Below are 14,149 nucleotides of genomic sequence, written 5' to 3'. Positions count from 1 at the left end.
CGTAGGGCAAGGGGTTAAAAGCTGTACCATCCTTTGCTTAACTTGTTATGCACGGTGGGATATATTTTAACCCACCTCGAAAAGTTGTAGTTACCTATAGTCATACAGTTTGATATTTTATTTAAGGTTGTTCATCCAGTTGGCAATGCTATGGACGAAATAAATGCGTAAATAAGTGAAAGCAAAAATGTGTACACGTTAAAACGCATTAATAAGTTGTAGAGACTGTTGTGATTAAGGTTGGCGAATTGTGTGGTTTGAATTCCGTGCAGCTTGGGTTGTTTTCTTATTTAAAATCGTGTGTCTCAAAAAGTTAATACCGGTTATTGTATTTATGCGTTCAAAATGTATTGTTACTTCTGTTTGCCGTGGAAACTATGAATTCAAGTGGAAGACGGAAGCGTTATCTTGTAGTAGGATAAAAAAACGTATATGTTTAACGTTCAGAGTTCAATTACGATCGCGCCGGAGAGTTTATCTCCGCGGGTGAACCGTGTAATTAATCGGCGATCACCGCTTATCGCTTTTTTAAACAGACAGTCTTGTCTCGACGACCTTGCACTTTATGCCATTGTTCTTTCCGGTCTAATTCTGCGGTCTTTGTGAACTTCTTTTGCAGACTTCTCTGCCTGCACTTGGAAAAATGATTCTCTACTATTTTTGCGTCCGATGCGTGTATAATAAAGCGGGAAAATCTATAAAGAGAGTGAAAGATTTAAATTGGATCAGGTTATGTGTCTTCCATCGTTTATTTGCAAAGGAAATATATCGAATTCGAGTTACATTTGAAACAGTACTGCATACATTATCATTTAACACTAGATTTACGGAAGTTTACTATAACCATTTTCAGAAAGATCGATACTCGTTCGTTTAGATCTAGGAAATCAAATGTTTAAATATGTATGATTAGGAACCATAATTACATAATTGAATCAATGAAAATCAACTCAAACATTTATCAAATAATGTTTATAAAATTCAATATGAGTCAAATTAAATCGTTTTTTAATCTAGTGTTAATAAAGTTATGATAACTCAGAATCAGGAAGTTGATAATTGAAGAAGTATAAATTCACGTATGTTCTTAAATCAGGTTATTTAATGATTCTATAGAAACTTGTATCTTTTCAATAATTGTAAAAAAATGGTAGTTCTAGAGTCAACGGAAGCTTGAAATGAGTCGCTCAGAACAACGCGGTTAAGTCGATTTTTCGATATTCTACGAGTTTTGTAAATTTGCTTGGAATAAATCATATTCGTTTTAGTTATTCAAGGATTTACTCGTTTCTTTCTACAGCTTCCGAATATGTTCTATAATCATTTCTAAAACCTAAATTTCTTCAATCTGTCTTTCGTGGACTTAACACTAAAACTACCAGATGGATCGAAATGACTCATTCCTGATGTCTTCTTTTCGCAATTATTCAAAAGAACAAATGTTTCTCTGAGAAATTATTAGACAAATTGATGTAGCAATGCGCAAACTCAATTGAAAATCAATTAAAGTCTCAATACATGCTTCATGATGTTTCTCTGAGAAGTCATTAAAGAAATTGCTGTAGCAGTGCGCAAACTCAATTGAAAATCAATTAAAGTCTGAACCCTTTTCACTCGGAAGTTTCTCACTAGAAATATTTAACATTCTTCGACAAGACAAAGACGATATTCTTTGAAACTAACTCGAAAGTCACAAGTATATTGAGGAACAAAGCTATTTTATTCCAATATTTCACGTATCGAAGCACTATAAAAAGATTAAAATTAAATATCAGATTTTATAGTTTTCATGTGCCAAATCTAGTGGCAACTGAGAGTCACCTTCCAAGTGGAAAGTCTTAATACATGCACTCTTGGAGTTTCTACAGAGGAATTTCGAAAAGTCAATTGAACTACTCGGTAGTTCTCGTGTTAACCGCATCCGAGCGACTCAAGTGTACAATTACGATAATAAATCGATCGTCCATTGTGTCGCAATGAACATGACTCGCGATATTCCAGAATCTTCCGCTACAGCCACAGAATCGGATACGAAGTCCAGGAAGAAGTCGCAGAAATAATTGGTAAAGCGGCGCGGGACTAGTTAGGCGGAGACATTGCCCTTCGTTTGCAACCGCGGATAGGAGGCCATGTGCGTGACACGAGTCGCTCGTTACACACCGCCTTCAGCCGCATTCATCTCGTCTGCCACTGGCTAACACGTTCAAAGTCCGCGGAGATATTCGGATCTCGTGTCGACCGTCTGCGGCAGCGTCGTCCTTTCGGTTACGCGCGTAAGCCCCGGTGTAATATACAAGGTGTTGGCGAACCACAAATTCTCTTCGCGGGTAGTTCAATGATTCACGCGATACCTACGTAACCTCCCGCAACAAGTGGCTGAAAATTCGAGGGACGATTCTTCGGCAAAATGTAACACGAAAGTCAAGAATACAAAAATTCCGTTTTCAACTTTATTTCCGAGTTTTTAACGATTCAAAATCTGACGATGGTGCGTCGGACGCATGTCCCTCGCGTGCTACGCCACTGCTCGCGCTTGAACTGACCTACCCAACGCGCGCCGCTATTGGTGGATCGCCGTGGCACGTACAGAGAATTATTAATTAATGATAACTTCGAAACGAAACTGAAATCGCGAATATGTTATTCTTGAGTTTCGTTTTATATTGTGTAGAAGAATCTTTCTTCAAATTGTCAGTCACCTATGTAATGGTTACTAAACCCCTTGCTTTACAGTATCGTGTCAGATGAAGATTTGTAATATGGTTTAATAAACATAAATGTCATTGGGTGTTAAGTTTAAATGCAACATTGCTCTTGTTAGCAATTTGTATGGTTTATACTAAGTCTAGACATAAAAAGAGCATGGAATGTTTTCTTTTACCAGTGCATTACACGTTGAATGTCGCATGATTTCCTAGCCCAAGATACAAATATAGTACTAAGTCATTTGATTGCATTATTATTACTGCATGTTCATCTAGTTGAATGTCACTGTATTAGACAGTATTATTTGCAATATAGAAATCTTTTCAAATAATCATAGTTCAACTGAGTGAACTGTAGTAATCCGATTCGGTTGGGTCATCGATGACCTCCATGGCATTCGACGTATTAACACTAAAACTACCGAGCAATTAGGGTGACGTATTTCCAGTGTTTTATAAAAATTATAATAATATCTTCGTTGAGATTTGAAGGGTGTTTCAGTCTTGTAGCGAATACATGAGTTTGAATTGTTCGCAGGAACGCCTCCATAATTTACATACTTGCAAACTGAACATTTTGGAGTGCGTCAATTTGACATGTTCGGTAGTTTTAGTTTTAAATGTTTCATACACCTTCAGGGAATTCAACGTGATAAATGGTTCTAACAAATTCACCTACGAAATTCAATCGTAAGGCAAGGAGTTAAAGATTTCTCTAATATCTTGTATATTGATTAGTAGTGACATTGAGAATTGAAAATCGAAAGAGAAAATCGTGTTTCGTTACTCGGTTTCCACTGGACACCCGGTACGCAACGGAGTGCCGGGAGTAATATAACCACTGCGGGCAGCCTAGCGTAAAAACGAGTAGAACGTGAAACGTGGGAATCATATCTTCTTATTACACGATTCGATAGAACTCGGCAGCAGCGGGGGCACTTTCTTTTTTCCCCAACTCGATTTAAGAGGATCGTTCGCCGAAGTTTATAGAGCCCCTAGGTTTCCCGACGTCGAGAAATCGAGTGGCGTGGTTCCGATCGTAATCGGAACGAATCGTGGTTTCATTGAAAACTGGCCTTCGGGTGTCTCGTGCAATTACCCTGTTAAGGAAGACACATTTCTTTATTTGCACAAGTGATACTTAACCCCGCAAATGAAACTTTTCTAGACCACGGAGCATGCTCGGAATGCTTACTCACGATGCACTCTTACCAGCACCGCAGGAATATCATGCGAACGCATCTTTCCCGAGAATCGTGCTCGTTCCGTGTCATGACCAAGGGGTTATAAAAAATCTGGAATTTCCATAAATCAGTAATCGCGAAAGTGAATCATTACTGCGAATTCCACATGAACCGGAAATCTGTGATGCAAAATGTTCTTGTACTCTTCATTTCTGAAAAGTTTCAATCTGAATTGTTGCCTGATCGTTGCACGCTGCATCTACTTACCGCAATCAATATGCGTTACAGAGGAACTGTAATAAAATCAATCTAAAATATTGATATTGTACGGATAATGATGTATGTATATACTTTTCACGCGTCACGATAAAATTAACACTTCGACTGCCATGTTACCCAAATTCCGGTGACACTGTTTTTCGTAATCTTGAACATGAATTTTCGGAAGATAGTAGAGCAATTATCTTGACTCTTTAGTTTCTGGTTTACTAACCCATTTGCATCATACAAATGTTTCAATTGCATCAAAATAAAAATGGTTCACAACGTATAAAAAAGTGAAAACCTATATAGCCATACGGCAACTGTTGCACCCATAAAATGTATCTCTCATTTTTTTTGTGATATACAAATTACACAACGGTAGGGCGCATATATGCGCTTATGATGCAAATGGGTTAAGAAAACTGTTTCGATTGCATGGGAGTTTTGATGAGTGTTTACTTGGCAGTCAAAGTACATTCCTTAAACAAGAAACTGAACGTTGCGAAATACCTTAAACACAATGGACCAGCTTCAAAACACTTTCTTCCTCGTCTTTCACGGCTTTTCTATGCACGGATGCACGCTGGATGCGACACTCGCATGCGGTCCATTCAGCGTCCGATTAGCCATCAAAACGCGTGCGACGGGCAGCCAGGACCGTTCAAGTACGCAATCATTTGGCTCTATCAAATCTGACGATTACGAAATAGCGTGATCGTAGAACCGGCCCGTTGGCACGCACTATTTTAGCGCTATGCACGCATCGATGTTCTTCACCCGCCCTCGCGTTCTAACCCTAATCAGCTGCGAGGATTCCGAAAAACGGGAAAGCATCTAACGATCGGTTGGCATTCAGAAGACTTTCGAAACGTGTACGCCATTGTTAATCGAAGAAACGAAGATAGCTTCGAACCCCTTGCGGACGAAGAATCTTTGAAATATACATAACCTTCAGCAGGTAGCTAAACTATACATCGACTGCTTAATACATTGAATGCCGCACGATTTAGATCAAAACACAAAATGAACGAAATTTAACGTTAAACCATTTGATTGAGTTGCATTATTGCACGTTGATTTAGTTGAATTCCACCGTATTAGGTAGCATTATTTATAACACAGAAATGTATTAACACTAGAACTACCGAGAATTTAATGATGGATATGTAATCTCTATTAGAATTTTAATAATAGATTATTTTCAGTTTCTTCGGACATTCATTATAGTATTCAAGTAAAACTATTTTCATTTCGAATATTCAATGTTTCAAAGATATCAATAATTGCGAAAGAAAGGTAGCAAAAGTCATTTTCACTGATAGTTCTAGTGTTAATTGAGTGAACTATAGTAATTCGATTTGAGGTCATCGGTGACATGGCATTCAACGTGTTAAACAATAGAGAAGAAGGAACCTACATACTGATCTCTTGGTGTGTGAGTGATTAAATCATTCGTTTGCTATTTAGTGTTCAAAATATGAAACTTTCATTTCACCGAAATGTCGACATTCGTCCGCGAAGGGTTAAAATGGAAACAAAATGAAATTTATCGTTGACGATGTTGTTGCGCGCTTTCATTGAGTTCGTTAATCCTCGATATAGATTGATCATAGAATAAACAAAGGCGACACGGAAAATTGTCGACAGAGAAGAAGCTCGAGCTGCTGTTCATTGAAAACCCATTGAAAGATCAGTGACGCATCAATGATGGGGCACGAAAAGTTTTCAGTCGGTTGATGCCGTAACTGATCGGACTGGCTGCATCGTGATGGCTATGTGGGTCATCCTGATCTCCGTACCAGTTGAGGGTTAAATAAATGTTAATGGGCGCGACTTGCAACCGTACTTTAACCCTACGATTCCGTTTGTCGCACTCGGTGTGGCGTAAGTGTTGTTTATTTATAAACGGAATGCTCGCCCGTTCATGAATAAAATGGAGGAATTCTGCGACGTACCAACAGAGGTTTCGGCATTAGAAACAGGAAGTCTTCCGAATGTAACTCTAGACCGTTGAAAAACATTTCCTGATGCTTTGCCAGCACCACTGAACATGGCATTTTGTTATTGAATTACCGTTCTAGAAAGGAGTATCGATTGTTCAAGGACGTTCCTTCCACTTTTACAGCTTCCGCGTAATTTCTACTTTTTAGAGTTCTTCAATTTGTTGACTTCATTGCCATTAGTCATTCTCATTGGAATTAGTCTATCGTGATACGCTACGACGCGCATTTGGCAATTGTATAGTACTTCCGGTTGTAACCTTGAACGATCGAAATTGCTTCTGTTAACTCTCTGCACTCGGAAGTTTTTCACTGGAAATATTTTAATATTTTCTGATGAAATAAAGACGATATTTTATTAACTCGAAGAGAAATCACGTACATTGAGGAACAAAGCTACTTTGTTTCAGTATTTCTTGAATTGATGCATTATGCGAAGTATAATATTAAGTATCACATTTTATAGTTTTACTGTATGGAATCAAGTGGTGAGTGAGTCACCTCTCGAGTGCAAAGGGTTAATATCGTTGACACTATGCTGTACTAACGCGGGTGACTACAAATATTTAGATTTGTAATGCACTGTGTCAGTAGTCTGCATCTACTGTAGCCTGTTTTTTGATAGGCTTCCAAACAGGTCTTGGTTAGGTCTATAATATAAAGTTTACAACAAAGGTTTATAATAATGTAGATACCAATGCCTTATTGATTGGATGATACCCAAACTGCTAATTCTAATGCACTCATATTAGACATGAATACATGCACAAGAAATGATGCACTTCACTCTTCTTTTTTACTAGTACTTGCACCATCTAGTATTAACTCTTTGCACTCGGAAGTATTTCATCAGAAATACTTCATATTTTCTAGCCAGACAAAGATGATATTTTTCGAAATGAACTCAAAGAGAAATCACAAGAAACAAAGCTATTTTATCCCAATATTTCGCACACCGATGCATGATACACAGTTCATTATCAACCCTTTGCATTCGAGGTGACTCTCACCATTTGATTTCATAAGTAAAACCATAAAATTTGTTATTTAATATTATACTTCGTATAATGCATCAATTTGAGAAATACTGTTTGTTCTTCAATGTATGTGATTTCTCGTCGAGTTAGTTTCACGAAATATCGTCTTTATCTCGCCAGAAAATGTTCAAATATTTCTAATGAAAAACGTCCGGGCGCAAAGGGTTAAATATCAAATTTTATAGTTTCATTAAATGAAATCAAGTAGTGATTGAGAGTTACCTCTCGAGTGCAATGGGGTTAACTATGATTACCGAAGTTCTGATAATACAGTGAAACCTTATTCAAAGTCGTACACAGGGTAGCCTGAGAAAAGTGTCTGAAGGAGCATTAGCTGAACGCCGGCAAGATGGCCAAGGATACCGGCATTAGGGAAACAAGATTCTTTCTAACCTCGCCTGCATTCTTTCCAGGGAAATGGAAGGCTTCTGGATTGCCAGCGCGATCCACGCGATCAAGGCGCTTTCCTACGTGTACGACCTGCTGACGTTCCCAGTCTACCTCATACTGCAACGGCCCTGGGAAAAGAGGAAGGCCTCGAGGAGGATCAAGGCTCGCCCGGTCGCGAAAGATGAGCGAAGTATCACCTTCAGGAGCATTGACCCTCCGAAGCAAATGCACATCGCCCTCGAGCGTGAGAAGATCGACACGCTCGAGAAAATGTTATCCTGGGTCACCAAGTTGCATAACCAGAAGAAGTGCCTTGGCACCAGGCAGATCCTCGCCGAGGAGGATGAAGTTCAGCCTAATGGTAGAATATTTAAAAAGGTACTAAGCTACGATTGTTGTTCTTGTGAACAATAGGAAGTTTGAGAAATATCGAGATCGTTACAGAGGGTGTATTATTGTCTTTGAATTTTGGGTAGCAAGACAATTGCAGTAATAAGTCTCTTTATTAGTTTCAATAGAAGTTTTCATTAGGTTCTAGTATATGTATGCAAAGAGTGTTCTATTTTAATTTTCGTAGGAATGTCTTGAGCTATTCGTTATTGTAGGGGATTTTTATGATGGATAGTTTTGTCAAAGATACTTGTAGATAGCTTTGAAATTTCAAGATTGATCTAACTGTTGGACCTAAGGAAAATATGTTTTAGCTTCCTGTTTAAGTAATGAGCTGTTATTACAGTTGGTTTTTGTTTTTTTTTCAGTATAAAATGGGAGAGTATAAATGGAAGTCTTACACGGAAGTGGAGAGGCTCACCAACTCCTTTAGTCGTGGACTAAAGGAGCTGGGCCTCACCACTCACAAGAACATAGTGATCTTCGCCGAAACTAGAGCGGAATGGATGATAGCAGCGTATGGATGCTTCAAGCAGAACTTAACGGTGGTGACTATTTATGCGACATTGGGCGACGATGCAATAGCGCACGGTATCAATGAAACAGAAGTGGACACTGTGATCACGAGTCATGATTTGCTACCAAAGTTCCAGCGACTCCTTGAGAAAATATCTGTAGTGAAAACGATCATTTACATGGAGGATCAGCTGAAACCGACGAACACCACCGGTTATAAAGTGAGTTATTGATGTCAAGGTGTCAAGATATTCAATTTGTTTCAGTGGTCGTTTTAATTTATCAACAACGATCGCGAGAAGTTAATGGGACAATTGACGAATATTGGAGTATAGCAGTCCTCGATAAATATTAATGACGTATTCCTGTTATCTTGCATTCATTTCCGATTGTGTATCTTACTTTCAGCATAATTTCTCACGCGAGATACAATAATCATGCATTACATACAAAGTAACTTATGTGTACTGATCTGAAGCATATATGACTAGGAAGTAGTGCAGATGTACTCGATTTGTTAACACTAGATTTACGTAACCAACCAATTTGACTCATATTGAATTTTAGAAGCATTATTTGCTAAATGTTTGGGTCGATTTTGATTGATTCAATTACGTGATTATGGTTTCTAATTATACATTTTTAAACATTTGATTTCCTAGATCTAAGCGGTCGAACATCAATCTTTCTGGGAACAATAGAATAAACTGTACAATAAATATCCGTAAATATAGTGTTAATTTAGTTTGAAACTTATGAACGTGTAATAACAACTGAGAAATTATAATGATTTTATTAATTCTTAATCATTTCTTGTCTGCAGGATGGCGTGAGGCTTATACCGTTTTCCGATGTGATTAAAAAGGGTAATGATTCAACTGCATCGCTGTCGCTGCCCCAATCGAATGATACTGCAATTATAATGTATACGTCTGGTTCCACTGGAGTACCAAAAGGTGTACTATTGTCACATGGAAACATTATCTCTACCTTGAAGGCTTTCTGTGATGCTGTGGAAATTAGGCAAGACGACGTTTTCTTGGGATTCTTACCGTTGGCTCACGTTTTCGAACTCCTCGCTGAAAGTGTGTGTCTTCTAACTGGCGTACCTATTGGCTACAGTTCACCCCTTACCATGATCGATTCCAGCAGCAAGATACAAAGAGGATCCAAGGGTGATGCTTCAGTTCTGCACCCGACTTGCCTTACTGCAGTACCAGTAAGTTTATAGAATGATATATAAAGCTGTTCTACATTCAAGTTTACCAGTTAACCCTTTGTTTATTTTCAGCTTATTCTAGACCGCATTTCTAAAGGCATAAACGAGAAAGTGAAGAAATCAGGCCCATTTAGGCAAGCGATCTTCAATTTCGCTTATGAGTACAAATTAAAGTGGTCGAGGAGAGGCTACGATACACCGTTTTTCGACAAATACATCTTTGGAGCTGCGAGGCAAGTTCTTGGTGGGAAAGTCAGGCTTATACTCTGTGGAGGAGCCCCCTTATCACCTGATACGCACACCCAGGTGAAAAATTGCCTGTGTGTTACAGTGACCCAGGGTTATGGTCTCACAGAAACCACCTCGTGTGCTACAGTAATGGATGGTATGAAATTTTGCGACTCTATCGTTCTCTACCTTGTGTTCTACCACTTAAAATACCTAATATACGTCATAACTTTCTTAGTTCATGATAGGAGCACAGGAAGAGTGGGAGCACCAACTACAGTCTGTGACATCCGTTTAGAAAACTGGGAAGAAGCTGGTTACAGAGTTACAGATACCCCTCATCCTAGAGGAGAAATCGTTATTGGAGGGAATAATGTCTCTGCTGGTTACTACAAATTGCCGGAAAAAACGAGTGAAGATTTCTTTGAGGAAGATGGACGGCAATGGTTCAGAACTGGTGATATTGGAGAATGCCATTGCGACGGTTGCATAAAAATTATTGGTATGTTTAAGAAACAGCAGTAACACTCTTGCGAAGAAAGATAGTATTGTTCTGATCAGTGTATGCTTATTGAGCAATATTAATATTATAGACCGAAAGAAAGATCTGGTCAAGTTGCAACTTGGTGAATACGTGTCCTTGGGCAAAGTAGAAGCAGAATTGAAAACGTGTCCCGTCGTCGAGAACATTTGCGTGTATGGAGATGCACATAAGACATACACTGTGGCATTAGTGGTGCCTAATCATTATTACCTCGAGGAAATTGCTAGTAATTTAGGTATTACCGGGAAGAGCATAGAGGAACTCTGTAACAATACACAGGTTGAGAAAGCGGTATTGCAGGAGCTGGTCGAACAAGCTAAAAAATGTAAATATACAGTGTAACCTCTTTTTCAAGTGTATTAAAATTGACAAACATTAAACGGCAACCTTCTTTGTCCTTCAGGTAATCTTCAAAGATTTGAAATACCCGGTGCAGTGAAACTATGCACAGAGCAATGGTCGCCGGACATGGGATTAGTTACAGCTGCGTTCAAGTTGAAGAGGAAAGCAGTACAGGAACGTTATCAACACGAAATAAACAGAATGTATGCCTCGTGATGCCGCGCCAAGTCTTGTAAGAAATGTAATCGATGAAGCGGTTCGAAATTCAAATTTCCTTATTCGGCAAAACAATACCTCGACCACCTTTATATATGAGTTTGTGAGTCGAGCTCGCAAGCTGATTACGACACACACTTCAGACCAGAAAGATTTTGCATGTTCGAAAATTGCATGGTGTGCGTCTACTGTCAATTTTCTTTTTCGCGATTAATGGTGGGAATATATGTAGGTGTCGACTATTGACATCGTGAAGTCCACTTGATATTAAAATCATAAATATATTTTCTAGCATATCTTGTTACTGAATTCGATTTTCCATTTAAGTTGGTCAAAGATTTCCGCAGTCTCGTGCATTATGGGAATATCAAGGTTAGGATCGACGAGAAACGTACAAAAGTACATCTTGTAATATAATCGTCGCGACGTACGACGCGAAGCGTGAGCGAGAATAAATGAAACGGTGGAAGACGATATAATCTCCATTGGTAGGGAAAGTCGTCGGTTTTCTTCCTTCGAAATGTCTATGTCCGTCTAAGCGATATACTCATTCTTTACAGTGATTCCTCCTGATGTAACTTTGTGACAAATGGACCGTCAGTTGGTTTTACAATTGTGCTAATTTTGTAAGTTCACAGCTTGTACGGTGTACTTACCCCAAGTATTATTCGAGATAGTCGAGTTCCATTTTCGCAAAGAAAGAGAGAAGAGTTCGGCTCTTCGAAGGATTTTCTTCGAAAAAGGAGAATTGCTCTGTTCTATGTTAAGCTATATATGTATATACAGAAAATCAATTAATCGAGTCAGCCTTTACTTATAATTAACGTAAATGGCGCAAGGCGTTAGATTCACTCCAATATGTTCAATTATGCCTACGTATAAAATTCAATCCTATTGTTTCTTTCTTTATTTTTTTTTGTAATCGAAATGACGATAATTCGTTCGCCTCCTACTTTTCATATACTGTATAATACTTGTCAATACGTTCTTGCCTAGTTTTAATCCTAGTATATCATGTCGAAGCATCACAGGAAATGTTTTCTCCTTCTACTATTGCAGCAGAATGATATTTTTTAAGTGTGTGCGTGCGCGTATGCATTGGTGTTTGTTTCAATGTTGTGTATGCTTGCATGCTTATATATATACATATGTATGTATATATATGTGTCCATAAACGAGGGATACTAGACAGTACTGTGTGTGAGCTTGCAGGAAACGATGTTCTACGAAGTAAGAAAGTCAGAAATTGTTCTATTAATTTGTTTTTAGTCTTCCCGTTCGTCGTATTTGTGAACATAATTCGACCTGGACAGATCATTTCAATTGCTGCTTCAATCTTTCTTAGGCTATAAACAGGAGAGATCCGAAAATGATTTAGCACTGAATACATTGCCCGACGAATTTCTTCGCTGATTCCTGTCACGCTCTGAATCACTGCATGGATATTCTATTCGTGGCCGGTAGTCTTCCTCGCCTTGAGAAAAAGATCAAACAGATGAAAAGAAAAAAAGAAAAAAAAACAATAATATAGGAAACATAACTCCATCGTTCCGTTGCGTGGGACTAGCGTGTGCAATATAGCATCAACGATGTCTGCACCTTCTGCGAATGCTTTTACGGTCGGTTAGCCTGAACGGGACGAATGAGGTTGCGTTCAATGAAAATTTAGGATTTTCGTTGAGGTTCCGTGGGAGGGTAAAGATGGCGGACTGTGCAACAAAGGATTTTGTATTATATGGTGTCGTGTTGGTTGCGTTTACCGGATGCTTAGTATCTAAGTATTGATATACGCAATGCGCGAGTGGAACTGTTCGTCACGGTTTCGCGTGTGCCCTGCGACTTGTTGAACTGCGACTGTATAATGGAAGAGTGAGAGAAAGGGTGAATTAGGCGGGAAATTAGAGAGGATATTATCGATTGGTAGCTTAATGGCTCCTTTTCCAATCGCGTTGAGAGTTCCTGACGCTGGTTCGAGCATGTCGTTTGCGAAGTTATTAGGGACTCCGTTAATGATTTCGATAAATTATTGAAGAAAAAGAAACGTTGTATCATATTAGATAGGAAACTGCCAATTGTCATTTGGGTATTACCATATTATCGGTACCTATTATTAATTAATTAATTAATTATTACTAGAATTATGATTCTGAAATTGTCGCATACACGGAGAGCAAAGAAAGGAAAAAAAGGTGAGATGGTAAGCAAAATAAATGTACAGATCTCTAGTATACAGTGCAGTAAGTATTATTATTATGATTCTTTTTCGTCTGGTTTTCATGATCGATGCTGGGTACTCGTAAACTCCGTTCAATATATTGTTTGTAAGCGGTATATGTTAATTTTACAGTCTCGACAATAATATAGCTTTCACGAGAATGGATACCGTCGGCGAATAAAAGTATGAGAACTCTCATTCGTATTTCAATTACTCGGCTGTTGCGCTGTCACCTCTGTACCGATGTAACCAGCCATCTTTTCGCTTCAATGTTCACCTGCGTTCCTCGAGCATTACTTACTCGTTCATGTGCAACCATTAGTTCGTTTCTGTTTGTTTCGAATGTTATTCGGAGAGATTTTCGACGAGCTCATTTATAATGTTTAGAATGTTATTCAGATTTTAAATTAGCATTTACATCTTAAATTATGTTCTCCTCGAAAAAGGTTTCTTAGACTGTTTGAAGGGATGTACGATAGGTCGATGCCATAAACCAGTGCAGCAAATAAATTTGGAATCATTTCATTTACTTACGTTCAACGGCGAAGCCTTATTTCCCTTCTTTTCCTGTAGTGCTAATGTATATACTACTCGTCTCTTTTGTTTTGAGCCTCGCTGTGACGTCCAACAGGACTCTTCTTCCATTAGAACTCCAAAATAATTGTGTTTTCCTCAAAGTTGAATAACTTTTCGTTAGTTTCAGTGGAACCTCCTTAGGAATTAGACGCGTCTCTCGGACGTTATGAAATTTATATTAATAAAAATTGGAACGGTAAATATATTATTACAAACTTTAATTTGATACGAATAGATTAATATCATGTAGTAGATTATTCAGTACGTTGTTTCCGTATTACAACGATCAATGTAAATAAAGCGATAAATTTGTCAAGGATATT

General features: G+C 38.4%; 1 protein-coding gene and 1 long non-coding RNA gene across 7 annotated transcripts in view; one reads left to right on the top strand and one right to left on the bottom strand.

Moving 5' to 3' along the window:
• Positions 1-13,779, top strand: part of Acsl (Acyl-CoA synthetase long-chain) — a 29,188-nt gene extending 15,409 nt beyond the window's left edge. For all 6 annotated transcript variants that reach the window (XM_031990377.2, XM_031990361.2, XM_031990387.2 and 3 more), the window contains 7 exons: positions 7,604-7,958; positions 8,339-8,707; positions 9,310-9,705; positions 9,778-10,090; positions 10,172-10,435; positions 10,527-10,802; positions 10,881-13,779. In XM_031990377.2, coding sequence (XP_031846237.2) covers positions 7,608-7,958; positions 8,339-8,707; positions 9,310-9,705; positions 9,778-10,090; positions 10,172-10,435; positions 10,527-10,802; positions 10,881-11,035 — 2,124 coding nt within the window. In that variant the 5' untranslated portion in view covers positions 7,604-7,607 and the 3' untranslated portion in view covers positions 11,036-13,779. The remainder of the gene's footprint in view (positions 1-7,603; positions 7,959-8,338; positions 8,708-9,309; positions 9,706-9,777; positions 10,091-10,171; positions 10,436-10,526; positions 10,803-10,880) is intronic.
• On the bottom strand, positions 3,910-4,774 carry LOC116432906 (uncharacterized). The gene is made up of 3 exons (XR_004236192.2): positions 4,664-4,774; positions 4,157-4,182; positions 3,910-4,101 (listed from the first exon to the last, which is right to left on the bottom strand). It is a non-coding gene; the product is annotated as an uncharacterized LOC116432906 (long non-coding RNA).
• Positions 13,780-14,149: the final 370 nt, after the last annotated feature.

Source organism: Nomia melanderi, chromosome 3 (genome assembly GCF_051020985.1).
Source record: "Nomia melanderi isolate GNS246 chromosome 3, iyNomMela1, whole genome shotgun sequence".
Classification (NCBI taxonomy): Eukaryota; Metazoa; Arthropoda; class Insecta; order Hymenoptera; family Halictidae; genus Nomia; species Nomia melanderi.
This window is presented reverse-complemented; position numbering and strand designations above follow the sequence as displayed.